Source organism: Bombus fervidus, chromosome 2 (assembly GCF_041682495.2).
Source record: "Bombus fervidus isolate BK054 chromosome 2, iyBomFerv1, whole genome shotgun sequence".
Taxonomy (NCBI): Eukaryota; Metazoa; Arthropoda; class Insecta; order Hymenoptera; family Apidae; genus Bombus; species Bombus fervidus.
Window position 1 is genome coordinate 2772064 of NC_091518.1, and position 27548 is coordinate 2799611.

The 27548-nt window shown below is 32.3% G+C and overlaps 2 protein-coding genes across 5 annotated transcripts in view; one reads left to right on the plus strand and one right to left on the minus strand.

Moving 5' to 3' along the window:
- Positions 1 to 27548, minus strand: part of LOC139998082 (uncharacterized) — a 130858-nt gene that overhangs the window by 59273 nt on the left and 44037 nt on the right. The window contains exon 2 of one of the 2 annotated variants that reach the window (XM_072022338.1): positions 3248 to 3298. The exons of the other annotated variant lie outside the window; for it this stretch is intronic. The gene's annotated coding sequence lies outside the window, so the exon portion shown is untranslated. The remainder of the gene's footprint in view (positions 1 to 3247; positions 3299 to 27548) is intronic. 2 annotated transcript variants of the gene reach the window in all.
- LOC139998088 (uncharacterized) lies at positions 636 to 27297 on the plus strand. 3 transcript variants are annotated; one of them, XM_074112202.1, is made up of 4 exons: positions 636 to 1072; positions 1171 to 1565; positions 1639 to 1856; positions 26596 to 27297. In XM_074112202.1, exons 1-2 carry the CDS (start codon positions 747 to 749, stop codon positions 1226 to 1228), a joined length of 384 nt encoding a protein of 127 aa, XP_073968303.1. In that variant the 5' UTR covers positions 636 to 746; the 3' UTR covers positions 1229 to 1565; positions 1639 to 1856; positions 26596 to 27297. The 3 variants fall into 3 exon arrangements, with proteins under 3 accessions (XP_073968303.1, XP_073968302.1, XP_073968304.1); XM_074112201.1 differs by having other exon boundaries at positions 1171 to 1856; XM_074112203.1 differs by having other exon boundaries at positions 1171 to 1700.

Consider the following 27548-nt stretch of genomic DNA (forward strand, 5'->3'; position numbering starts at 1 on the left):
CCAAAGCGCAATTCACAAATTAGCTTCTTGTTACGATAAACGTTAGCATATGCCGAGGAACTATGTTAGTTACTTAAAAATGTAACGATCGAATGTAAGGTTACTGTTATACCGCGGTATTAGGGTCGAGAAAGGTGAAGATTGCTCGCAAGAAATCGACGATATTTTCTAGAAAAGTGGTCCGGGATTCGAATACAGCGGGTCAGGGTAACGAAGACAAAGATGGTTTTCAGATGTACATTTTGAACAACTCAACGAACTCGGTGCTTGACGAATAAGTTATACGCTGTACGTGTCTGATAAATACGAGTTACACGATGTTCGATGATTTATGAATGACGAACTCTTTCCAGCGGTCACGCGATGCTTTTCATATTGGTCTTTGGTGTGTGTTTTGGAACAGCGGCTAGCAACGCTGGTAAAGTTTTACTAGCTTTGCGAAATGTTATTTAAGGCAACGCTTTAAAGCGAGGCTAGAAACGTGCAAATACTGATATTGCGATATGAAGTGTTCCTAAGTCAATGATGTTTCTAGGCCGTACATATCATTACGTTAACGATAAGAAACACTTTTTTTGTTTTTACCTATTCATAAGTTTTTCAGAGAAAAGCAGTAACTTACTTATTCACTGACCTATGTACTACGTGGCTCGTGGAAATATCTTGAAAACTTTTATGTACATAATTGTGTGTGTTATAAGCAATATTTTGAAATTTCATTAGCATCGTAAGAAGACGCAGGTATCATGATTACGATAAAATTTGAAACTAACCTGATAATGTATGTGACAGTTACAAAATATTTATTGCAAATACAGGATGTAACAGAACATGTGACACCCACTCAAGGAACTGATTGCACACCAATGAAAACAATGAAAGAATTTTATATAAACGTAGAGTTTATCGAGTACGGAATATCTATTAAAAATGTTGATATATTCAGAATGGAACAAGTTTTTCAACAAACTTGGGAAACACCAGGAATCATTCACAGTTTAACCGTAATGATAAGACGTTTACAGACTAGCCTTGAAATGCGAGTTGGTAACTTTGAGTATCTTCTTTTAAGGTAATTGCATAACACAAGATCGAAACGTAAAATTTATTGTATCTCACAAACGAAGATAGATAGAACAGGTTTCTAGCAACTTTCTTCATTGTTTTCAGGCGTAAAATGGGTCCCGCATGTTTTGTCGCGCTCTGCATATATTTAATAAAAACTTAGTATGCAATACGCATAGTTACTTTAAACGTATAATTAGCGTTAAAGATCAGCCCATTTAATACTGAGTGTTATTAAATAGAATATGAAATATTTCATTTCTTTTGCGACGTATGCGAACATATATTCGCATCAAACATTTTATAGTTTCAATGTACATGTTCAAATTTGTTTCAAATTTTATGAGTATAATCATGATGGGAGTCTCGTTACAGTGATAATAAAATTTCGAAATATTTCATATAACACGCGTGATCTCTTCGTTAAAAGTTTCTACAGGCGTGTTTAAATACTTTAGTGAGCAACAGTAAATACATATGGGATATTTATCACCTCACAGGTGAAACAAATTAATAAACAGAATTTTTATTTAACAAAGTTCTGTTTTTATCTGGTATACATATGTATCTAAGCCAAGCAAGAGCCGATGAGAAGAACTTCTGATACCAACTACCGAACAAATACACCTACTTACGTATGTGCATACAGTGTGGGGGAAGTTCAGTCTGGGATTTAGATCAAATCGTCGATCTCCAAGGAAGTCGGAGTTAAATTCCGGAAAGTCACGAGTCTCGTACGTTTTCCTCTTATCTACGCTAGATCTGTCTACCACTGAAAAGTATAACACAAGGTAAGAAGTTTCTTTTATCGAATCATCCGCTGTCTGGCACAAACGTTCCAGAGAGGGAAGGCGATAACTATTCTCAGAGTGAACTTCCCTTTTATCAAACATTCGCAAGCGTACTTCTATCCGTTGCTCTGAATATTCCTGTGTCAACTTAGAGATATCTCTCTTACGAACAAAGAGTAGGTACAGACGTGGCAAAAAAGTAAGAAACTGTCTTCCGCTTCTGTTCGGAGAAAGATTTTCATACGGATGTAAAATAAATTGCTATTCGGGTTGAATTGACACGAGAACTTTTTATATTCTTATTTCAGATGTCTTCGAGCTTTTATCTCAAACATTCCCTCCGTACTTTCATACGTTTGGATATTCGAACATTGGCTTAGAAATATCTGTTTCGAAGAAGGAAAACAAACGCAAAAGATAGTACATGTCCTTCTGGTTCTATTTACAGTCGTTACATTACGATGCAAAAGTCTACGTACTATATATGTATATCGATATAAATTATTATAATGAAAACGTCAAGTCTGCGAATTTTGTGAAGACGTTACGACAAAAATAACAGAGAAGTAAAAAAATATAAAATACATAAATTACATACACCTGTTAACATATACATGAGATGATAAGAAGAGTAGGCTTAATATTACAATAATATGTAATGTTAATTATATATGATAAAATATTAACGCGATATAATAGAATATAACAATATATTTCATTATAATTAATATAATTAGAGTACTTACATAAGCATGATCTAAGTACTGCGTGAGTGTAAGTATCTCCTTGGTGTTCGAGAAATTAAGCTTGCAATTTCAGATGTAATTCTGTCCCAAGATTTTGACAAATTCAATTCCTCTTAGAAATATATCAATAATAATTGTATTGATAGGCAGGTGATAAATAATTTTCCGACAAAGTACGTTTCTTGTTTCTATGATAAGTCAGATACAGAAAATTCGACAGATGTACGTGTAGACTTTCGTGACTAACTGTATGTATGGTAAAATTCTGAAGAACCTGTGCAATTATTTATGATTCACGTAAAATAGACACGAGGTCTTTTTCTATTGATATATCAGCGAACTAATGCTACACTGGCCGACATAGATTACGTTTGTTAACTCGATACGAAACTTGGACTTCCCTACATTCTATGAAGGATGAAAAAGAATTTTCGCTCCGCTATCGAGCTCTTTACAGTCTCCACCCCTCCCGGGCTATCGATTTCTCTTTAAAATGCAAGAGTACTCTGTATCGGTCGATAATAAACGCGAGTGGAGTGCTTTGAATCACACGAGGGATGGAAAAGCGCGGAAGATGGAATGCAAACAATCTTATTGCCTGAAATTTTAATAGAGAAATTTCCATTACTGCAACGCCCGACTCACCTAAAGTGGTCCCAGGAAAGGCACTGCCAAGCATGGGGACGGTAGTTCGTTCTGAAAGCAAATAAAAAGAAAATGTCTAGTAATAATTAATATTTCTAGTTCTCTGCTCTGAGAAACAACACGCTTCTGTTAATACGTGAATTCTTCGAAATTATTTATCTTCGCCCTCGCATTAGCACCTGGAAAATATCGCTTCTTGTTGTAAAATACGTTTGCTTTCCTCTTTATTTTTTTATTCCTTTCTTTTTTGCGCTGTCGGCCGTGCTTATAGTTTTTGCGCATTTAGAGACAGATAAAGGAGATCGGTTGGTTCGAGCGACATATTTAATTTACGATACGAAATGGAAGATAAATGTAGCATCCTCTTTAAATACAGCAGCCATGAAAATGATTTGTACGTGTTTTGGTATCTAAGGATACTGTGAATCAAAATTTACAACAATTTCTCATTGCCAGTTTTATTTATATCGCGCCTTCTGTTAGTTTTGTTGTTAATTCATAAATTATTATTATCTACCATCATAAATAGTTATTTTCTCTTTATTTATTTGTTTATTTAGGGATATTAACGATGGTTAAATAGTAAGTTTTCTAAGGTACGAGAAACTTAAAAAGACGCATTTCTTAAATTTTGATTTCAATGGAACACGTAGTGTTTTCCAACTTTTGACCAGTAGTGTACGTATTATTAAAAATTACTAAAATTATTAATTATTTATATATATACATATTACATTGTATAAAATTTAGTATTTGTCAAAGATATACGTTTATACAAATAACTATCTATGAAAATAATTAATTACAACACATATAAATATGCAACTATTTTTCATATTCGCTATAGCTATATGTAACAAATACATAAAAACGTAGCAAGTTTTAAACATTAATCAAAATTCATGCTTCTATATTCTTTTATGATTTTCGAAATTAATAACTAAATAAGGCATCAAAATTAATAATCGTTGAACTTACCATTGATACAAATTTTAGAATGTTCTTTCGTCTTTGTTACTTTGTTATAGAAAAAAAAAAACGCTTTGAGTAATTTCTAAAATATATGCTAATAAAGTTACTGGATCACTGGTATTGGAATCACGTATGAATATGCAAAAGTTTCTTCAACAAACACGATACATAACATACATATATACATATATATTCTATCGAACAGTAGGGTAGTAGTGTTCGATTCGAAAGTCATTTGAATACTTCAATCGAATGTATCAAGAGATTTCAAAAACTAACTTTCTGTAAAGAAAGAGATACTTTGTACAGAGGAATTTCATCTTGTTGCTTTATAATTTATTTCTCACGTTTGTTTAAATTATGCTTCTATAAACTATGTTTCGAATAAGATATAACGGTCAACATGAAATACAATTTGCTAATATTTTTATATTTTCATAGAATACAATTACACATATTCCTGAATTCATTATGCCAAAAAAAAAAGAGAAAATTTCATTGGTATTTTTTATTTAAGACTTACTGTAACATTATCTTAATTCTAAGGTAATCTACTCCTACTTAATCCTTCTCTTCAAGGGATAAAATGGAGAGATTTCCTCCATTTCCTTACAGGAAATGACACACAAACGTTTGCCTTTTTAAGTGGATTTTACCCAACCAATTATTGATTAATGGATTACGTACAACCAAGGAAAGCTTTCTTTCCATTCTATATAATTAATTTTCGAACTACTTTTTAAAAGGTTTTGTTTAAACTTTATACGCATTTTTCAACTCTCTTTTATACTTTAGAGAATAAAATTAATATATGTAATATACCATCTTTTAGATATTTCCAAGTATTATTTTATTTCAATTTACTTTCAGAAGAATTAAGTCAATAGCTGGCTTTATACATTAGAAATGTTTTAGAGTCTGAAAATTTTTCGAATTTTTCTTCAAAACTCATAGCAGTAATAAAAATTGAACGCGAACGTAAGCGATTCAGTTTGTTTACGAAGTACACACGAAGAGATATATTAGCTTGCAGAAAGATATTTTTCGTTATGTACGGAAAATGTTCTATAAACGTATTATGTCGTTATAATGCTATTTCAGGTCAAAATCACATATCTAGACTGTGAAGATTTGCGAAAATTCAGATTTTTATGGCTAAAATTAAAGTTAAATACGAAATACAAAGCTCGAGCTACGAATAAAATTAAAGAAATGGAAGCCAGAGACAAATTCGTTATCCTTATAGATATTACGACGAATACATCGAACATCTTGTACATTTTAAAATATCGTATACATTCTACATATTCTTCAACACTATTCTAACAACTCGAATGAATACTTCGAACACTTGAACCGTAGTCTAATAACAAATCTTGATTCAAAACCTGCATGAAGCAACCTTTCATAGAATGACCTAACCATGACGCAGAATTTTCACAAATTTCCCTTCTCTCTGCCTCCATTCGGTTTTCAATATCCGACATAATGTTTCGTCGTAAACAATGCGTAGCAATTATTCGCAATTAACGGGGATTTTCAAACTGCAGCTCTAGCCTCGATTACACACACTGGCGCGATATATATCTAGTAATTGCATGCATTTTCAAAAGCACGTATTATTAAAATCGGTTATTCTTATGGAACAGAAACACGATTTGTACGAGCGCGGACTGCGTGTATAAAGTGCAAACCACAATAACGCGGTCGCGTAGAACGAAAATGAAAAACGCGGTAACGAGCACGATGCAGAAATAAAAAAAAAAAAAAAAGAACGAGAGAAACGCGAATAAATTCCTTCGGTAAAGCGTTTCGCGTAATGGCATTAACTATTTCATGTTTTATGGAGATTTTTATAATTCATCGGCGGGTACAATGCGCGACATCAACAGCTGCGATATTTCGAGCATTAAAACTTCACGCTGCGTGCATCGATTCACGTTTCCGCGAATCGGCCGCGCAAGGGAAAATCGGATTGCGATTCACGTTCAAGCTTGAAAGCACTTGCACGATTATTATACCGTTGACCGAGTTTTCCTTTACCGCCTGTCTTTTTGGTATTCGTGCGACGACACAAAGTATAATTATTAGATTGGGCATGTTTATATAAATTCATGTTTTTATCAATACAACTAAAGAGACAGTATATAAACAGAGACCTATTTCATCCGCTAAATATTGCAGCGAGTACATTTGTATATTTTTATTGGTATTTTTATCGTTATATTTTTTGACCTATGTTACTTTTGTTTTTTATTTTGTATATTTTTTAGTTCGTGTACATTTTGTATATTTATGCAACTTTAAATTTCCTCTGTAAGCACGAACATCAGCAGTTTGAAAATTTACATTTTTATTGGACGAGTTAAAAGAAGAATAAAACGATTTCAGTGGTTGTATACTACTGTTTATACGAAAATTTCACATACGAATCTTTTTTGTTCTACGTATGTTTTTAAGAAATAACACCGTTAACACTGTTCTCTTAAATTATATTTAATGAAAATTTCTATTGATAATTCATATTCAACGAACTCTATTGATAGCCTTTAACCCTTAAGTAGCATTACTTGTTTTAACCCTCATGTTCTATATTTAAGGCTTCGTACTTTCTCTTTATATTTCTACACTTCCTTTAACGATCTTTCCATGTTCTTGTTAAAACATGAAAAAATTGCTCCAGATGCATATTCTTGAAAAGTGTATACATTTATAACATTCATAAAATTTATTAATTTAATTAATTAGTATTAACTAAAGCTCTTGCTCTATGTAATTCTTTCGTAAAGCTCCTGTTTATGATTTACCTAACAACAATCTATATATTCCATATGGTTATCCGAGTATTAAACGAGCGTACAAATTTTAAAACTGCAAAATTTTTTACTTTCTGCATATATAAATGTTTTTAAAACGGAGATCGATATAAATGTACGAGCTTCAAAAATTTAGAATTATATTTTGATACTTTTATAACATAAGATATCGTCAAATATAACACGTAAATAAAAATAAAAATAAGTAAAATGTAAATTGTTAAATATAAATATAGAAGTTGATAGCTGATTGTGAGTACAATATTTAATTTAAATTGGAAGAAAGAAATATTCAACTGGAATATTTTATTCATTATTTTCGAAAATCAATTTTTTTCATTTATCAGTGTTGCTACTGACGCGAACAATACAAATTTTTTTTTATTATTTAATTTGTACTTTACAATTTGTCCAGCTGAATATTTGCTAAATTTTTCTAACTTAATAACAATACAAATGAGTACAATATCGAAGTCACATAGTACTATAACGTATCAACCATTTGGATCATCAAAACTTTATCCAATGCAATACCATACAAACATAACTTATTTGTTTTATTGAATATTCATACTTCTTATTGAATAATCTTTAACAAAAATTGCTTTTCGTCGTAAAACCAAACTTGTGCACAGAATAGTTCCAAGTATACCTACGTACATCTGTGTAAGTTAATTAACTTCATTGTGTCATAATTCTATTCACAAACGTATGGAATATTTAAATTATTTAACGTTTAATATATATTTTCTTAATAGCGTTCAACACATACCTCTTATAAGAAAAAAAGTTAGAAAACGAACTCATCGTTTACGCCAATCGTTGACATAAGCAATATCTGTACCGTAATTTAAATTCGAGAAATTAACAATTTATTTCACTTCATCGGATGCTACGCTGTACGTTCATGACCAACATAAACCTCTTATTTATGTCGTTTTGTTCCAAGAATAAAGGTAGAAGTAGAAAAATAGAAAAATCATGTTAGCTCCGTTGATCTCTTTCTGGCCGTTATAACAATGACACCTGGGTAAGAACAAAGTCGTATCAGTCAGAACTGTCCAAACTTTACTCGCGAGTTAAATGCTTTTCTTTCATCCCCACGAATGACTTTCTATTTCAGAATGGAAATGGAGAAAAAGCGGGAAAGGTCACGTTAATCGTGTTATTCTTTTCGGGTATGTACGAGCAAAAATAAAAATATTATATCTGAATAGGTATTAGTATAACGCACACAATTTTTAATTATTAGGTTGTCCTAAAATTGTTTTTTTCAAAATCAAATTTGTTAAATCAAAATTGCTTTTATAAGGAAATAATAGACGCGTAGCATTTTTTGTTTTATATTATTTTATTAAATTACGTATGATCTATTTCGTTCTATTGCAACAATGAATCTATTGTGCATCTATTATTTCCTTATAAAACGAAAGAAACTTTTGGGACGATCTAATATCTGAACACTTGTAGCAATGTATGGTGAATATGTTATGGGTGTTATTGGAAACACTTTGAAATTTCGAGAAGAGCAACGATGGCAATACGAAATTTGTGGTACATAGAGACAAATGGAAAAGAACAGTTTCGAACAAAAGATTGTATAATACCAAGTATGATTATACCACCATATATTATTTCTTTATGAAACGAATGGAACTTTTGGAACAGCCTAATATTTAGCTTTAGTGTTCGATATATACTGGCTCGCGATATATTTTATTTGCACACTTACCATAGAAAACTTACGTCCATATTGTGTGTATTATATAAAACACTTCGAATTTTCATTAGCATTGCAATAAGACACGACTGTCATTATGATATATTCGTATAATATTGTATCATATTTTATTGATAAAATTTGAAACCGATGTAAAAATGTTTATAGAAGTTACAAGATATTTATTACAAATAGATATCTAGTAAAAAGTTAGTAATGGTCCCACTGAATACTAAGGCTTATTTGTGTAATGGATAATTGACTGTTTAAGTACTGTTGTGTTCTCTGCGAAATATAAACTTGTATTAAATATCTCGTGATTTCCTTTCCATACACATATATCACAAAGTTCAAGTTGATTTCAAATTTCACTCATATAATCACGATGATCGAATCTTATAACAGATCTGATGAAATTTGAAAATCTTTAGTATAACGCACACAATGTATTCGTGACAGCTATCTATTCTAATACTTTCTAATACATTCTAATACTATTCGAATACTTTCGCGAGCCTGTGTATTTAAATCTTACCATTCTTTTTACATTCTATACCTGTTATGAATAAAGAACAGTAGAATTCCATACAACGCCGTGTTTATATCAAAAAATTCTACCATCCTCGTATGAAAGAGAATACCAAATAATATCAAATAGTGAAAATAATACCAAATGAAACATCTGCGAATAAGGAACATACAACTACTGAGAGTGAAGAAAATTCAGCCCACGAACAAAATGTAACAGCATACGAAAAACGATATCGACGAAACTTATTTCTAGATATTTATAATATATATATTTCAGTGGGAAAATCTTAATTTTACGGGCTTCAATTAATTCTATGCTTATAGAAAAGAAAATCGTGAGTTTCTATCGTTTAAAAATAAAATAGACGATACGTTATTTCCTGTTATATTAAAATAAACTTTTTATATAATGCCGACTGTGTCTTGGATCCCATGCATCACGAAATTCGTATAACGCAGCATGTACCTTCCGTATCATAGAAAGTCTTATTGTATTTCAAAATTTGAAAAGAGGAGGGAACACAAGGAGGAATGGAAGAACGGCAGAGCTAAATCTCTTAAAGTCTCCTTCGAACTCTAAACTTTCCTTTTTTTAGAAGCAAAAAAAGGAACAAGATTAAAAACACTGGAAAATATTGGAAAATCGAACGCCTAGCAAAACGCCATACAATGAAAAACAAAATAGGGATATGTGAAACTGAGTGAGACTGGACGAAAACATGGAAAAAGTTACTTCGTGTTCGCAGTTGTGAACCCGAATGCGTGTTGTGTTCACGTATTGAATCGCACGGATTTATTTCCTTCTCGAAATTGTAATTCCTGATCCTGTTTCTGTTTCCTCATTCAGTCAACCTCGCTTTGTTCGTGAGCCTTGCACGCTAATTTAATTGTGAGCCGTTTACACAATAAGTGTAACCGATAAACTGGTTATCAATAATTGAATTCCGCTGACTTATTCGTATCGTGCTGTACGCTTTTTGACCAGAATCGTTCCTTTGCAATGAAAAAAGATTTAACGAAGAATGAATTACTTTTTACTCGTTTTTTTACAAACGTACAGTTACAGCAACGTCAAATATCAATTTTATCGAAGAAACAAACTTTTCACCGAAAATTGTATCGAAGAAACAAAGTTCAAGGAGAAATTCAAAGAATATTTGTATATTAGAGTTTCCTAGAGTATATCGCTCTTGCCAACATTTTGTATTTAGTAAATAAGTTTTTGCAAGCTTCCAAACAGTTTCTCGCTTTCCCTGAAAAGCTTGTATTCAATAATTCAATTCAATTGCGTATGTATTCAAAAGCTAAAGAATCGATTAATCTGCTATTATTAAAAAACAAACGCAAGAAGACACTCATTTCCCTTTCGAGTCAACAATTTTTGAATTGCTACATTGTTTCGTAAAATTGACAATTTTTGTCAATCTTTCAGCGAATCTAAATATTCCCACTGAACTTTCCAATATCGAACAGAATCGTTCAACGAATAAAGTTAATATCCCGTCCCTGAATTCCATTTCTACCCACGCGAAGAGAAGAAGAGAAATCAGCATATACAATGTTTCGCTAATGAATTCAGAAGATAACGCGTACGCAACAGAAACAATGCGTAAGATAGGAAGATCGGTGCGGTATTCGAAGCGAGTGCGCGGAATCGTGTACGTTTCCTTCGACCCAGCGAAATTCATCAAATGCACGTGATTCAGCACAAATTAACGCGAATTAGACTTCGATACGGAGGATACAGAGGTCGATGCGACGCAGCCGCTGACATTCTGCGATTCAGCAAGTTTATATTTCTAGTAGCGGAATCGCGCGCTTATATGTATGCATTTCACCATTGCCAGATCACAAGTGCATCACGTTGTTTGTATGCAACCGGCCTTACCATTTCAGCTAACTGTGTTACAGCTGAAATTCGTACGACGCTGCGCAGAATGTTGGATCAACGTTGGACAGCGCTGTGCACAACACTAGTTTACATCTGCTACGATGTTGGCGATTTTGATCTTGATTTCGCCAGACCATTGCATATTACGTAACTAGCGTCGTTTATGAGTCTGAAGGAATCTGAAGTTAATTAATTTTTGGAAAACTTAATTTTAATTGATTGAAAGTTTTAGCCAAAAATCGCAGCTAGGAAATAAAGCGTAATTTTTATAGACAAATTACAGGTATTAGGATACTTATAGAAATAGAAATATAGATACATCCGAAGAATCATTAGAAATTTACCGAAACTTTCATTTAAAAGCTTTACGATAATTATTTAATTTAGAACTGTGGACTACGGAGAGATAAAAGAATTTATAGTAAGAATTTCATTAAGAATACAAATAAATGTTTTCTTTTCTTGGTTGTGTGTCCTTTTCTTAATCGTTGTTCCAACTAATTTTTCCAGAACGTGGCTTTTTATGCATTTATAAAAAATTAAAAAATGCAGAAATATACAAATTGCGCATGATGTGGAAAAATATCGCTACCGATCGTCATAGGATTTAGTAAATGGGATAAATTTCAATTTAGGATCTATTTCGTTAAAGTTATGTTGTTCAGGTCGTGTAAGGTATATTGAAAATGAAAAGAGAAATGCGAGATTATTTGGAGAAGAGAGAAACAGGGGTATTCTTATTTTCGTGTTAGTGTCATGGAATTCTATAAGAGATCATTTTTCGAGATGACTTATGGCCTTAGTAAACGTCAATCGATACTTCAAGAGGTCATAAGAAATCTTTATACCTCAATCTATGTAACATTACTCTAACCATAATGAAATCTAGGCTCGTGTCTATACATTCCGCCCTTTCAACGTCAACAATATCATAAAAGATATTAAATTACAACAAGCTCTCCTTTATTAGATCACGTGTCACCGGAACGTTCTGTTATCTTCTCTTGGCTGAACGTTTCGTTATTCGAATAGGATATTTTCTACTAGAATATTATAAGTAAGCACACACACGCACAATTGATTTCAGTTCATTTTCTTCTATAAAACAAAATCCGCCAATAACGATTCAATATAATTAGTACAATTAACCGAACATTATGCCTCCATTGCGATATTGGCACCGATTGTTATTTGCTGTAGGCTAACTCCAAATTATAACGTTATTCCACAAAATTTGCAACATTCATATAACGTAGTCGACGTTACAATTATATTGCAATCGATCTATCTGGTGGAAAGTACATTTGTATTCAAAATTATATAACAAGGCATTTCAAAGAACCATCTAGAAGCAGATTAATTAATTAATTCGATAATGGCGTATCTGACGATGAAGGTGTCACAGAGCCATAAATTAGCGATAGAAAAACCAAGGGGATCTAACGAACATCCCGCAGGCTACCGAAACAACGTAGAGAGTGTTCCAGTGTCAGAAAACAGTAACAGCATGGCCATTTCTGACCTGAGCCCCGGCGACACCCCCGGCGATACTCCCTTCATAAGAGCCAAACTCATAATATATAAACCTTCCTAAAATCAGCTCTCCACATTCTCTGTTGTAACACTCTGAACCGTTACTCTGTTAGATTCGTACAATAAATTTTACTACTATATCCAAAGTTCAATTCTTTACCTTTTTTGTGAAACGTTCAAACTGCGACGCGAGGAGATCACCGGTGATGTGTCAATTTCGTGATTTCTTGTGTCTCCTACGTGACAAAGGCGTACTGGTTTATTAAGATCATTACGAGATCCAAGAGGAATATAATATCGTAGAATTAACACGAGAACTATCGATTTTTAATTTACGTAAATATATTGCGATTTACAGCAGTATGACAAAGAGGGATAGGTTATATATCTGATGATAGATATTAAATTCCATTTGACATTTAACTAGAAGATTATACAGCGTATTTATAAAAGTTAGTGCCAAACTTTAGCTGTCATCAAAACAAGGAAAAAAATCTTAATAAATGTGGGTTGGAAAACCACTAGATTCGGAGTTACGAGATGTTTTTGTTACTAGGACATTACCTTTGCAACACATGTTCGATATGTTCTCGTTCGTTTCAACACAGATCGGCTCGTTTTCTCATAAAAGCACGCACATGTTGAAAGGTCCCCTTTATTTCTCTTACCTTTTCGCAACAATTTTCGATTCGTTGTATAAACTCATTTAACGAAGCAACTGCTTTACTATACGCTACCTTTATACACTAAACATCTCCCAACTCCGAAACTAATGGTTTTTCAACCTATGTTTATTGATCAATGAACTGGAAAACATAGTTTTAGAAATTAGTTTAGTTTAGGAAGTAAATGAAATCAAGCGATGACGAGTATACACGTCAAAATCAGGGCACATGCTGCTATTACAAATTTCACAACAAAATTAAAGCAGAACAGTCGATGGCTTACATTTTTATTCGAAAGAATTACCGATTCATTGTCGACAAAAATATTGTTGCGCGAAATTTCAAAATTGCAACGAAATAATAAAACCCATAAACAAAAAACAATTAAAAAACGATATAAGAAATTCAGTTGACCTTTTCAACGTGGTATTTTTCGAAACAGGATACCGCACAAAGTGGCACTTCACGAGTCGTGGCTCCTTACGAATTCCATTCCTTGAACAGACGGCAAATCTTCGAAATGAATTTACTTTTGATGATACAGCTGGTATAAAATTAGGGAAATGTTTTCCGATGAAACGTATAGGTTTTGCAACTGAGCTCGTAATTGGTCGACTAACTTTCGAGTTTCTGTTTGTTGAATTGCATATTCCTCAAAAATTTGTTCAACGCATTCCATTAAAAAATTTAATCGACTTTCCTGTTCTTTTCTTTTTATATAATACGTATAAGTTCAAGTACACAACGTCTATAAGATAGAGCAATATTTTCCTGTAGTATTTCTATTACAATATACAATATACAATATACAATTCAGGAATACCCGATATAACGAGGAGAATAATCAACTGAGTTTGGAAAAAGAAATACATTATACATTTTCTTCATAAAGCAATAAAAGATAAATAAAAGAGACAATAAGAACAATATAAAGTAAACATATCACTAAATGAAATTTTTATTTCTCCTGACTAGAATTTGGATTTTTTATAGTAAATAGTAATTTTTATACCAATATATGTGTCAAACGCACAGAAAAATAATTTTTCTTCAATGCGTATATTCATCAAACGCGTTTAACTGGTTAACACTTTTCTATTCGTTTTGATGAGTACTACAGTATCAGATCTTTTGAAGTTTGAGACATCTTTTTGAACTTTTACAGACATCCTGTATGTCATGAATGTCTCATAAACATTAAGATGTCTTGACTTACACCGCTGTGATTTTTAGTCTGCTAAATACTGCACTTAAACACTTTCTTTTATCACGCGTGAGATTCTTTTGTGGGAAGAATTTCACGCGCATATTTGCTGCGATAACGGTCGTTTACCGCGCCCTACGACATATTTTGTAATTCTTTCGTATATCACAGAGCCAAATAGCGTTGACGACACGTGTTTTCATCAGAGCAATGCGAAAAACGCGGCCACGTGGAAAGAATGCGAGGAGAAATCACCCAAGTTGCACGATATTGGGAGAGTTCTCAGCACAATACCGTTTAACAAGTTCGGTTTATCCGTCCGGAAGAAACTTTTGTACGCTTAATTTTCGTAGCCAGTGCCTTAAAGACAGAAAACTTTAAATTGGAGAAAAATAGTGGTCCTGCACGTTCCTTCCTAGGGATATATTGCTATTGTGTCGGAGCTAGAAAAGTTTTCCGATACGAACAGGACAACGTTTGCAAATTGAAGTTTAATAACTTCGAAAAGATACCGGTAAACAAACCAGCCAACTTAGTTGAACCTCCGTTCCTCTATTTGTTAACTATTGCATTGTATTCGCAATGATTACATTGACAACTGTTTGTTTCAAGGAACAGTTCAGTACGATAAATTCAACGTAAGCGATTCGAAGTCCTTTCGCTATCAAATTATTTAATATCTTTATTTATAAATTTATTTATTTGTATTTATTTCTAAATTATATTATGTTTTAATTTCTTTATTTAATTTGTATATCTATTACTTACGAATATTAGATCGATGCATATGAGATATATCGTTTTCCTAAAGTTTCAATTAGACAAACCAATACCAGCTATATTAAATGTTTTTCCATTATCAATTATCAATTACAAGGAAGAAAAAGAAATCTGTTACGTGTATATTCGATATTAAGAAGATTTATTAGAAAAATATCAAAATTCATCGTTATTATTTCATACGTATACACCAGTTTAACCTATGCCATTCGTATAAATATTTTGATATTTTTTCAATGTATAAGGATATTTTATAATTGTGACGTAATAATTTTTAACTTGTAACTTTTTGAATATGTCTATACTTCAGTAACGAAATTTTTTGCTTAAAAATATAAAAAGAATTGAATTTTTATTTATAAAATATGTCTATAGAGGATCTCTCTTAAATACGAGAAATTGACAAAATTGAAGTTCTAGAAGGAAGCATAGTGTAATAATAATCGTCACGTAATTGACGATAATCAAATTTGAAAATTCTATAAAATTGCAGCTTTCGCAACAAACGAATAAGAAATGTTATTAAGTCTAATCGGAAGATTGAATTTGGAATTTCCACATGCACGCAAACTAATTTCTTATTTTAAAGAAAATATTACCAATAAAATCCATTGTTTTATTTCAACTGCTATTAAGATGTAATAATGAACTTTTAGAATCGGGAAAAAAATAATAATTTCTAACACTAATGAGATAATGCCATTTGAAACGAGCATATGAAAATTTCCTTCGAATATTTTAAACATCATCGATTAAGAACGAAATATTAAAACACACGTTCTCCGCTTAATTTAGGGAATGCTTTCAGTTGATACGATTTCTGTAATGTGCTCCAGGCTAACATTTCCGTAATATTATCCGAAATACGCTGGAAATTCTGTAATATTCACGAGACACTTCACGAAATTCAGATTCTAGCGCAACTATTTCAATTTACAAATGCTATTATTCCATCAGTATTGTTATACCGTTCCTAGAAAGAGATGAAAATGGATGACTAATATGAAACTCCTGCGGACCTAATGCATCTATCATCTCATCCTTAAACCTCTAAACGTACGAACGATGACCATTAAAGTTTTCGAATATAAATCTCTGAAGGGATTATCGAATTATGTTGAAAGCAGTTTCTACGTATATTTGTACGTGTTATGGCATACTTATATTCATACGGTTTGTAACGTACAAAAATAATTTTTTATACGTCTTTTTTAAAGTTTCAGATTCTATCATACTACAACGAAAATAACGAACTGCGTATTGATTGGAAAGAGGATGCAATGCAGACGATAGGAACGAAATATAAGTTGTTCGTCACCACATACGTGTAGAAACGAAAACAACAATTATATTTATTTATTTTGAGATGTCATTTGACACGTCATGCGAGATTTATCTCAATTCTACGATTTACGATTTTTCTGACAATAAATTTAAAAACTCTATTTACGACCTTTATATAGAATAAAGCTACATAACTATAGCAGAATGTAATATTTATAGACAAAGATTAACTGGACAACCCCAAAAAAGTAAACTTTATTTTTCCGAGGAATATTGTTAAATTTTGCAAACTCATGGCGCAGCCAACGATATTCGACGCGTATTTCTTTTGTCATAAAATACAAAATTCATCCATTGACACAATTCCATCGCCTCTAATAGTTCTCGAAGTATTCTAACAGATACATTTTCTTCCACCAATTGTAAAGGCTACTCCCTGTACAAGGCAATCCCTTGATTGTGATCGATTGCCGATAAAAAGGATACGTGTCGAGCATTTCTGACTGACCTACGAATCTGCGAATCTTCAGCAAAATCAGCGTGACAAATTCACGTACTGTCTCTTGTAGGTATAAGGATGATGATCAAAGTAAAAATGATAATCAGTAACCAAATATATTGACATATTCATATACTTACAACTTTTCAGAAAAATTATTTTAATCAACAAAGATAAAAATATTCCTGTAAAAAATTAATATTCTCTAACCCTGTTATTCTCCTCGGGTCTATATGAAATAGAACCTATATTTCGATAAATACTATCAAAATACAGATAGTGTTTAAGTATTTACTTTCAGTACTCGATATATCTAATTTCTGCTGTTTTTCTGTATCCTATACTTTTAAGAACTAAAATATTTCAAAATTTGGAAAGGAGATATCCGAAGGGATACGGTGAACAAGATTGTACCCTCCAATAATTTATACATATTATTTAATAAATCAGAGTGATATTAAACTATGGAATCTGGTTATCACGATACAATAATTGTTAAATAAAAGTCGAACGTAGTTTACCTTCCCGACACCACAACAGCGTAATCAACAAAGTTAGCAAAACCAACCACAAATCGTAACAAAAAACAGTAACCAAAAATCCAGAACTCGAGTAAATATCGTTAGAAAGGGCCACTTGGTTAGACTAGCTAGTTATTCAATTTCCAGCGCAGTTTTATGTTAGCCTAATCAGAAGAACGTCACAGCGCCGCATCGTCAGGTGAATGGCTAAAAAGAGGCGTTTCGACGAGGGTTTGAATTTTTGATCAAATTAATTACGCGACCCCTGCCAGTGTAGCGGGCTTAAACCATGAGAGGATAAATTATTGACCATTTGCCCGCGATAGTAAGTAAGCACCGAATAGACTAGAATTTTCCCGTCAACTTGAAACAGTGAATAAATCCTTGCATGGTCAGCCATGCACGTCTGGTTCGTGTAACTTCTGGTCCGTACTTTTTGCCACGGCGTTTTGTCCGTCTTCCCTTTTGCACGCGCTGAAAGACCAAAAGAACAAACCGTCGCTTCATCCGTGTCGTGCATACTTTATGTGGAAACAGGTGGAATTGAGGGTGAAACACGAATGAAGACTCTATTGACAGAGACTCGTTGACGACTCGTTGATCGGCTTCCATACGGGTACATACAGGCACATGTATGTATACGAAGTCACTTCATAAGTAATACTTCGTATATCGTTTCTCGTATATTAAATGAAAAAGAAAAAAAACGAATTATGTGTTGGTAATTAACCGATGATGAATTTGTCCTTATTTTTTTAACTTTTTAACTCTTTACCTTTTTCCATAAAGTTATGTACTATGTATATACAAATTTATGTACTAAATTGTGTACTGTATACCAATTGTATAAAACTTCGATTGTAATAATTTTTGTGATTTCAAACTCAGCTTTCAAGTGACGCTATTTATGAGATGATCGAACTGTTTAATACGTATTGGTTTGGCAACCAAGTGTTTGCGGATTTTATCATTAGGTGGTATTGACAAAATCCGCAATCACTTAGTTGCCAAGCCAATAAAATGCGATATGTAATTAAGATGCACGTTCTAATAGAGCAATCTGTTTATCAAATTTCCGACAACGAATAATTTCTCCAGCAATATTATATTGCCCTTTTGTACTTTTTGTTTCGACGGTAAAACATACATACATACGTATGTATAATTTAACTACTTGTAATTTCAAGAAGTTGTTTGTCTTCGTTCAACAAAGCTATTTTAAACAATATGAAATTTGCAGGAATTTCAAAATACGATTATAAATGGAGGCAAAATCCGGCGCCAATTTTCCAATAAACTTCGTCTTTTTATAGCATAACCCAATCTTACAGTTTAATTTCATATCTTAAAGGCCATTACGTCATGCAATTATTAATATCTATTTCCTATTTATAAAAAGTTGAAAGTACGTATTACTTGTATCGGATAACAGAAATGGAAAAAATTTCAACAATAAGGAAATAATTATTTTCTAATTAGGTGGTAATGACAAAATCCGCAATCACTTAGTTGCCAACCCAATATATAAGTGACAGATGAAAAATTCGTAAAGAGGGGAGATTTCGATTCTTTCCCAGACAGGTTGTTAGATTTTTCAGATTTTTATAAAACTTTGCCATAGTAGTAACGTTTCGTCTTAATTTTCGAAAGTTTGCATCTTCAAATTTATAAGAATATTAATCGAACAGCAAATAACTGTTTGATTTCTAACGTTCTGATAACGAATATGGCTCTGTTTAGACGTTTGTGTTGCGAGCAACTGTCAAAAACAAAAATTTAGTAATTAAAAATTATTATTTGTCTTTTACTTTTTTAAATTTATTTCAGCAATGTTAAAATTAGGCTGAGTTTAAATCGAGTGTTTCAGTATCGCGACAAATGTACAAAAGTATACGTGCTACATACATACGTAGAATTTGTGAATAATATTGGTTCATTTTGTAAATTAAAATTTAAGTAAATTACACATGGAACTCTTGTTTGTTACATTTGGAGTACAAGTTGTATTACTGCGCGTATGATTAAATGTTATAACGGAAGGGGTTAAAGGCATTTCATGTAAGTATACTTGATAACATCGATATATTTGCATGTTTCCTTGGTGTTATCGTATCAGACGTATAATAACAGAGAAATAAAGTTTATTTTTGGGATACGCTGAAACTAGGAATTAGAAAGTCAAATTAGGCGTAAACATATGCGAAAATTCACACAATAAAATTGGATAATAATCAAACTAACGACATATCAAATATATGTAAATAGAACCGTACGAAACTTTTAAGAATATACAGTAAAAGGAAACGAGGATAAATAATAAAGTAAATCAAAATTTTAATCTGGTCACATCTTTTTCACAAAACCATCCAACGAAGCTTTAATGTTTTATATTAACTTTATATTAATAATTAATAAAAACCTAATAAAACCCTAAAGTCTCGTTTCTTTATAAATCACGGTTGACTACTTAAAGTCAGATTTTTTGGATAGACAAGTAGTTTAAAAAGTGAACCGCGTTTAAAGTCAACGATAAGAAAACTTCTCGATCGATTAAAAATACGTAGATAAAATAGGATAAATTGAAAAAATGATAAAAACTAAAACAGTAACATAGTCGATGTATTCTGATCAATCAGAAATTGAAAATACAGACAGGATATTCTTATCCAAGTTGTACTTAGCCAATATCAATTATTTAGGAGCCGATGAAATGTTTATAGTATATTAAACTGAAAAGTTTATTTTTAACCAAGAATCACGCATAGTAAGGAATAAAAATGGAAAAAAGATGGAAAACAGAGGGAATGTGAAATCGTATCGTATGCATCTATTAACGTAAAAAGCCCGGAGCGAGCTCTCTATACGAAAGAAGTTGAATTATTCATAAATGTTTCTGGTACGTAACGGCATCGATAAAAGGAGAGAAAAGCTGATAAAACAGAAAAGACGTCGACATTTTTCCCCTATTTTCATATCTTATCAACCGACTGTGCCCAACGTAGCTTTGAATACATTTCATCGACTTCGGCTAAGAAGACTGCAACGAGCTTCTGTAATTTGCAAGCTATTCGAATTTTATCATCCCTCCCTTACGCTTACGGCAAACCTTCGACTAGCTACTGAATATGTATATCGTCTATCTTTTCCACCCATTAGCCAATGCGTCTTTCGGAAATCAAACGATTTCTATCGAATCCCAACGACGAAAAAGTGATTTTAACAATTTACATAGCTTAGAAGCATGACAATTTTAGGATCGGACAAGTTAAGTTCGAATATTAGTTTCGAAGCCTGATTTCATTAGACATTGTTTTAATTAAATAGGTAATTAATTTGTTTATTAATGTCGCATCAACGTTTAAGGATATTAGCAACACGTGACATTTATTGATTTATTACTTTCTTACAGAAGGAATACCATGTTATGTGGTACATTTTTGGTATTATTAATCCATCTGGGACCATGATCCCTAAACGAGGGTTGACGCATTTGTAAAATTGTTGAGCCAGTCATTTTTACTAGTGTGGTATTTCTAGTGTTAGCATCTAGCGATCGATCCGGAATTTCCCTGACAACTGATATCGCCATATCGAATGATACACAGTAAAAATTTTAAAAACGTGTGGGAAGTTGTACAAAACGAGGAAACTGGTTACTCGGGGTTGCAGGACCTTTTTATACTTTGACAAGTACCAATCATTTTGGCTGGTATTGGTATAAGTAGCCTTGATACAAAATTATTTTCAGTTTGAATACATTAAAAAGAAAATGAAATTCATTATATTGTTCTTTTAATTATCGTTGCGAAAGTCATTACATCATTGCAGAAAAAAGATATACCATGAAGCAGAAATTTTAAAATAAAATTGTAAAGCCAATCAATTTGACCGGTGTGGTAGTTCTAGTGTTACATAAAAACACGCTTATATTAGATCTTAAAGTATTTAAAACGAATTTTTCTTCGAACAGTCAATTAGTTGCTGCGTGTGTGCTAGTTTTATCAACGTTTCCCGAATATCAAAATACCTCGAGTTATCCAATTGCGTAATAAATATCGTAATTGGGATTCCTCGCGTACTTTTGGTGATCCAAGCGTTACGATCTAATTAATCCTAAGTCCAGTCATGATCATTTGATCTTTTGTATTTAGTTTATTGCCTTGAATTTTATAATGAAAGTAACGAATTAGTTCGTGCATGTCCAAAGTTTTGGTTTCCCAAATGGAGTTCCATTAGAAATTAACAATTCTGTTCATATTGTTTTAATTAAACGATCCATAATTATTGCGAATGTTTATGTAAACTTGTTTTTTTCTGGATATAATTAACCTTTGAATACATACAGTGTTTATCCATATATAAATACGTATTTGATTCACAGTTTATTATTACGATAAATTATACATTTCATGCATAGACATATCGTGCCTACATTTATTATTATAAACTACAATTCATGCTATTAAATATGAAGCATCGCCATTCTATATTTGCGTTATAATCTTTGCGTGCTAATCCGAAAATCTCACAGTTAATCGTAGCTATTACCTTCTCTTATATTTCAAATATGATTACAGTACACTAAAATGTGGTGAAAATTGTATACAATTAACAAGGTGAACAATTTATTCTATTTCCACAAGAATTAATTTTCGATTTGCTCATACGCTCTACATATACACATATAGTTATCTTGTAACAAACTTTTTTTACAAATAAAAAGGATATAAAGCGAGAATACAAATTTTTGAAACTATTCTTTTATTACTTTATAACACATAAATTGGGAAATTGGAAGGAAGATGTTAAGAAATGGCCAGTCTTGAAAAATTTCTGCAAGACATTTAAGAGCATGTCTCAAGTAACAAAGAATGTTCTTAGCGTTTATCCGAAATGTGATGGAAAGGTTGAGAAGAACGAGTGTAAAGATGAAAAAGTAGCAGCGGTTAGCCTTATCTATACGTTACGCTTAATCTTCGTTCTGTTCAAATTCTGATCCAGCTACAGAATAATTGTCCATCTGTATCGACATGTTAATTCTTCGGAAATTCCGCTGATAAATCACTTGAAGTTCGCAATTGAGTAGATCTGAAGTATCGCCGGATTGTTGTTGCGTGAGAACAATAGCCAACAACGATCTTGTGATACTTGGAATTTGTTCGATTCTAAACTTTCAATCGATTTACCGGCAGAATTTCTAAAAATTATTTCATAGATGGATCAGTATCTGAAGAAAATGAAGATTAAGTGTAACGTGTGAGTAAGTTTGACAGCCGCCACTTTTTCATCCTGGCACTCATTTTTTTCAGCATTTCCATCTCATCTCGGATAAATGCCAGTGACATTTTCTGTTCCTTGAGAGACGTTGTTAAATACGTGAACTTTTCGCTCGCAAGCAGACCCAAAAGTGGCCATTTTTTAACATTCTCCTTTCATAATGTGCGTGAGAAAATCATACATTTAAAAGTTGAATACGTGAAAGATTTGTTTTCAGATGAAGATTTTTTTCATCCTTTAAGATTAGAAATCCCTCAATGTTACAGTTCACATTAAGAAGTGAAAGTGAACACACGTGCTTTATTGAAACGGAATTATTTTCTTAAAACGACCAAACTTACTTAATATCTTTCAGAAGTTAGAAGAACTGGCTCAAACATGTGACAAACATTTTGAAGAAAGTGAAATTTGTCGAAATCACGAAGAAACAGATAAATGTTACTTTTTTACAACATTTGTGTCTGGGCCTATAATGAAAATTAGGACAACGAATTGGTACTAGTTATGTACCTATGTTCTGAAAATTTTATCGAAATCAGTTAATGTTGCTACGAACTGCAAACGGTTAGAAACGGATGAAAATTACAGTTTTTGCAACTTCCGGTCTAAAATCTAAAGATTATTATGTCTTTCGTCGCCTGTTTCCGCATCAACCGATTTCGACAAAACTCTCGACATGTAGCCACATAATTGGCATAAATCAGCAAAATGTGTTGTTTAATTTTCACTACAGGCCCAGACAAAAATGTTGCAAAAACCAATTGCAATTCCTTCGACACTTTTCTCGCATGTCATCTAGTAAATTAATCCTCGAAATTTCTCAGAACGAATCAAATGATTGATTTTGATTAAATTTGAAAAAAAAGTTATTCCGTCTTGAAGGACGTGTTGTTCACTCTGGCTCGCTGTGAATATTATAATGAACATTTTGCTCTGAATATGGCGAATATTTTCCCATATTAATGCATTCTAAACTCTTCAACGCATTTAATATTCTCATAAATGCATAAATATCTACGATTTAATTATGTCACAGTTCGTGCGAGACCAGCAGGTGTCCTAATGCTTATGAATGGAGGTACTTCACAGAGAAAGTTTATCGCATAGATCATCTGGTTAGTAGATATAAATCTTTCCTCGCAGAGCATCGATCAAGCCCGGGACAGAATTTATATCCTAACGATTACACGTGAAGGCGCAAGCTGGACGAATTTATTCTTCGCTTCCCCTGGCTCAGAGATATGCCTCTGAAGCATTTTTCAGAAGAAGTGACATAAGTTAGCAATGAAGTCGGTCATTTTTTCCACTTTAATTAATAATCGACGTTAGCTTTTTGACACAGGTAATTCCTCAAATTTTTTATACCTTTTATATCCAAATTACAGACTCTGGCATCTTGTGCATTTATTGTATATTGGATTATATTTGTCGGATAAGACAAACTTTTTTTTAGTACGAATTACAAACTCTTTTTTTTTAATCACCTTGCAATAATACAATTAGTCGAAATATGCACTATTCTGTTCGATAATCTTCTGGCGTGTACGAGCTGGTGACATTATTCTATCAGTATACAGTTTCTGTTATTTCTGAGTAAAAACGTGACCTCGGAAAGGTTAAGGATTGGCCGATAAAACAATATTTACATATTAATTCAATTATTCGATATTTCTTCGATAAGTGAAGAAATTTTTAAATACGAATATACAATAAGTTCCTTCATTCTTATGCATTTAGTTTTACTATTATGGAACCTTCAAATGGTAAATAATATAAAATAATAGTCTTTTATTAATTAATGTTCCGATACGCTCGATAATAATCAATATTTTCATAACTGAAATTACTCTGTGCACCTAAACTACTGCCTTAACCATTGTGTTCATTTCATGAAAGCAAAAATGGATGAAGCGTAATTTTTTGTATCAGTCATCTCCATATTTCACACTAATATCCATCCAAAGCATCTTAACGTTAAAAGTGCACGTGGCACATCCTACACGGCGACTTTTACACAGATAAAATTTAAATCAATTTCTATGTGCCAAAGAAAATATAAAATTCCTGCAGTGCTGTTCTTTAAAAAAAGTATTCGATATTTAAAATAATTCATGGGAAAATTCAAGAAAAAAATATAGTTATAATAATTAAATGAACTTTTGTCAGCCAAGTTCATTTAACGACGAAATGGTTGGTTATTAACCAAGTAATTAGCTAAATTAGCCGACTGATGTTATGCTTCTACAGTCAGCCTTCTATTGAGAATATGTAGATTTAGATCTTCTGAATCGCAGAACTAATTTCCTAATTAAAGACTGCGAGTTTCAGAAATAGAAAACTAAGAAATCCCAGACTTTGCGAAATTAGCTTAAACGTGAATTGGTTCTGATTTATGGTGGATAATATCGTTGAAAGCGTTTGTATAAAATATTCGGAAGAAAAATTATAAAGTAAAATACTACGCATAAAACAGATACGGAAAATAAGACAAAAATATATGCGCGCACGAAACGCTTTACATTTCTATTAATAATATATAATATATGTATAATATACTATATAGGATATATAATGTATGTATAATATACGATAATAAATTAGCACGTTAAAAAATATTTATAATCTTGCTGGTTTTGAAAAGAATGGAACAACATAATTAACAGAGAATCAAAACATAATTATAACACGAGTAGGAAATTCAACATAAACTAATTATTTCAATTAATTGAATTAATTAATTTAAGTGCATAATATACGTACATTAATTTATTATCTATCTTTTGACGATGCAAAATTATTTAGTAACTTATAAACAACGTGAAAGTTTCCTATTATAATTTATAATATCTTTTTGTTTCCTCCAGAATAATTTTGAATCAGTCTATTAATTATATAATTTTGTAGTGACTTTTATCTTAATAAATAAGTTTCAATTACGCTACCGCTTCTAAATATATTTACGAAATTGAAAATTTGCAATCGTATGAAAAATATTTTGTTAGACAGACTTTTTACTCCTTTTCTTTTAACGACAAAGGAACTAAGAATTTTAAACGCTATTCAATGAAAATCTACATTCAAAACAAATAAATAGAATAAATGAACATTCCAGTCTTCTTCTTACCACTATCATGCAAAGATTATCGTATAGAAAGAAAATAGAGCAATTCGTATCGGACCGCATGAAACAAACAAGATCAATCCCCAAAACATCTCAAAGTACAAACCTAAACGTGCATATGAAAAAACGCAGTCTCTTGGCACCTCCTAACATCCAACGGTAACACGTTTTTGCAACAAGTTCCTCCAGAAAGCAATATCCCTCTCGCGTGTGCTGGCAGATCGAACGATCGTCACGTTGATCAAATTATCATGAAACAAGTGAAATCCCGGCGAAGAACATCATTGAATTACATTAAATTGCTCGGCGAAAAAATTCTCCAACGATTGAACTGGGTGCGCATTTAGCAGCTTGCGACTCCTTCGATCGATCGAGAAAGGAGAAAGCAACGCACTTACACAGCTAGCAGTGACACAATGCCATTCGTTATTCAGAGTGCTTCTCCCTTCAGCTCATATTAATTTAAAACGCTCGTTTAAGGTCGTAAGGGATGGTAAATTTACTCTCTGATTTTTTTTCCCCTTTCTTTTTTAGCTCGGTCGACTCCGCTAATAGAGCTGCCTTTCTACACGAGGCATCTAGTGGCTAGAGTCGTATCCGTTCGAGTTTCTCTCTGTTGCACAGCCACAGACACAAGAGAAAGGAAAACGCGGCGAAAAATCTGAATACGCCGCCTCGCCAAGCCAGAACCAAGGCATAATTACGAAAACGCATTTATGAGCCGACGCGTATGAACGTTATAGAAATACGGGACCAGGGAAAAAACGTTAAAGCCTGGCATCGACATCGGAAAATTATTTTCTCAGCGACATTCCGATACACCGAGCATCGACCGTCTCAAAAGCCTCTGGCTGTGCGTTTGAATTCGTATTTCCTAGCGCGAGCAATATTTGATAAAAAATGGAAAATGAAATATGATTTTTTAGAAGTAATGCTAGTTTGCTCGGGGAAACGGTTTATGCTAAACTATTTAAGTGTACAAATATTGTATATTTATCTAAATATAATAGGTGCACGTAAGAATATTAATGAAAGATGATAATACATTTTTATATTAAGATTGGAATATAATATTCATATTTGGATAAATGGTGCTTATATTAAAATATACACATATGTGAGGATCGTATATATATTTAATAACACAGGACAATTTTCTATTGACTTCCTTCTCACTTTTATCAAATATTTCTCTTTTATCACTTTTATCAAAATATTTGTCTATTTTGTTATTCGTCAAAGTTTTACTCCTAACTTATGTTGATTCATATCATTCATCATCATGTTCATTTAAACCGAATGTATCTATCTAATAACATATTAGTAACACAAAATGGCATCTATGATAAACGAATTATATTTATTTCCATGTATATAAATTATTATTTAATTTAATTAGCTGCGATCACCCTTGATACTTTCAAATTGTTCTCTTTTCCCTTTTCCAACCATTGTACCCTTGTAAAATATTTCAATAAATTAATTAC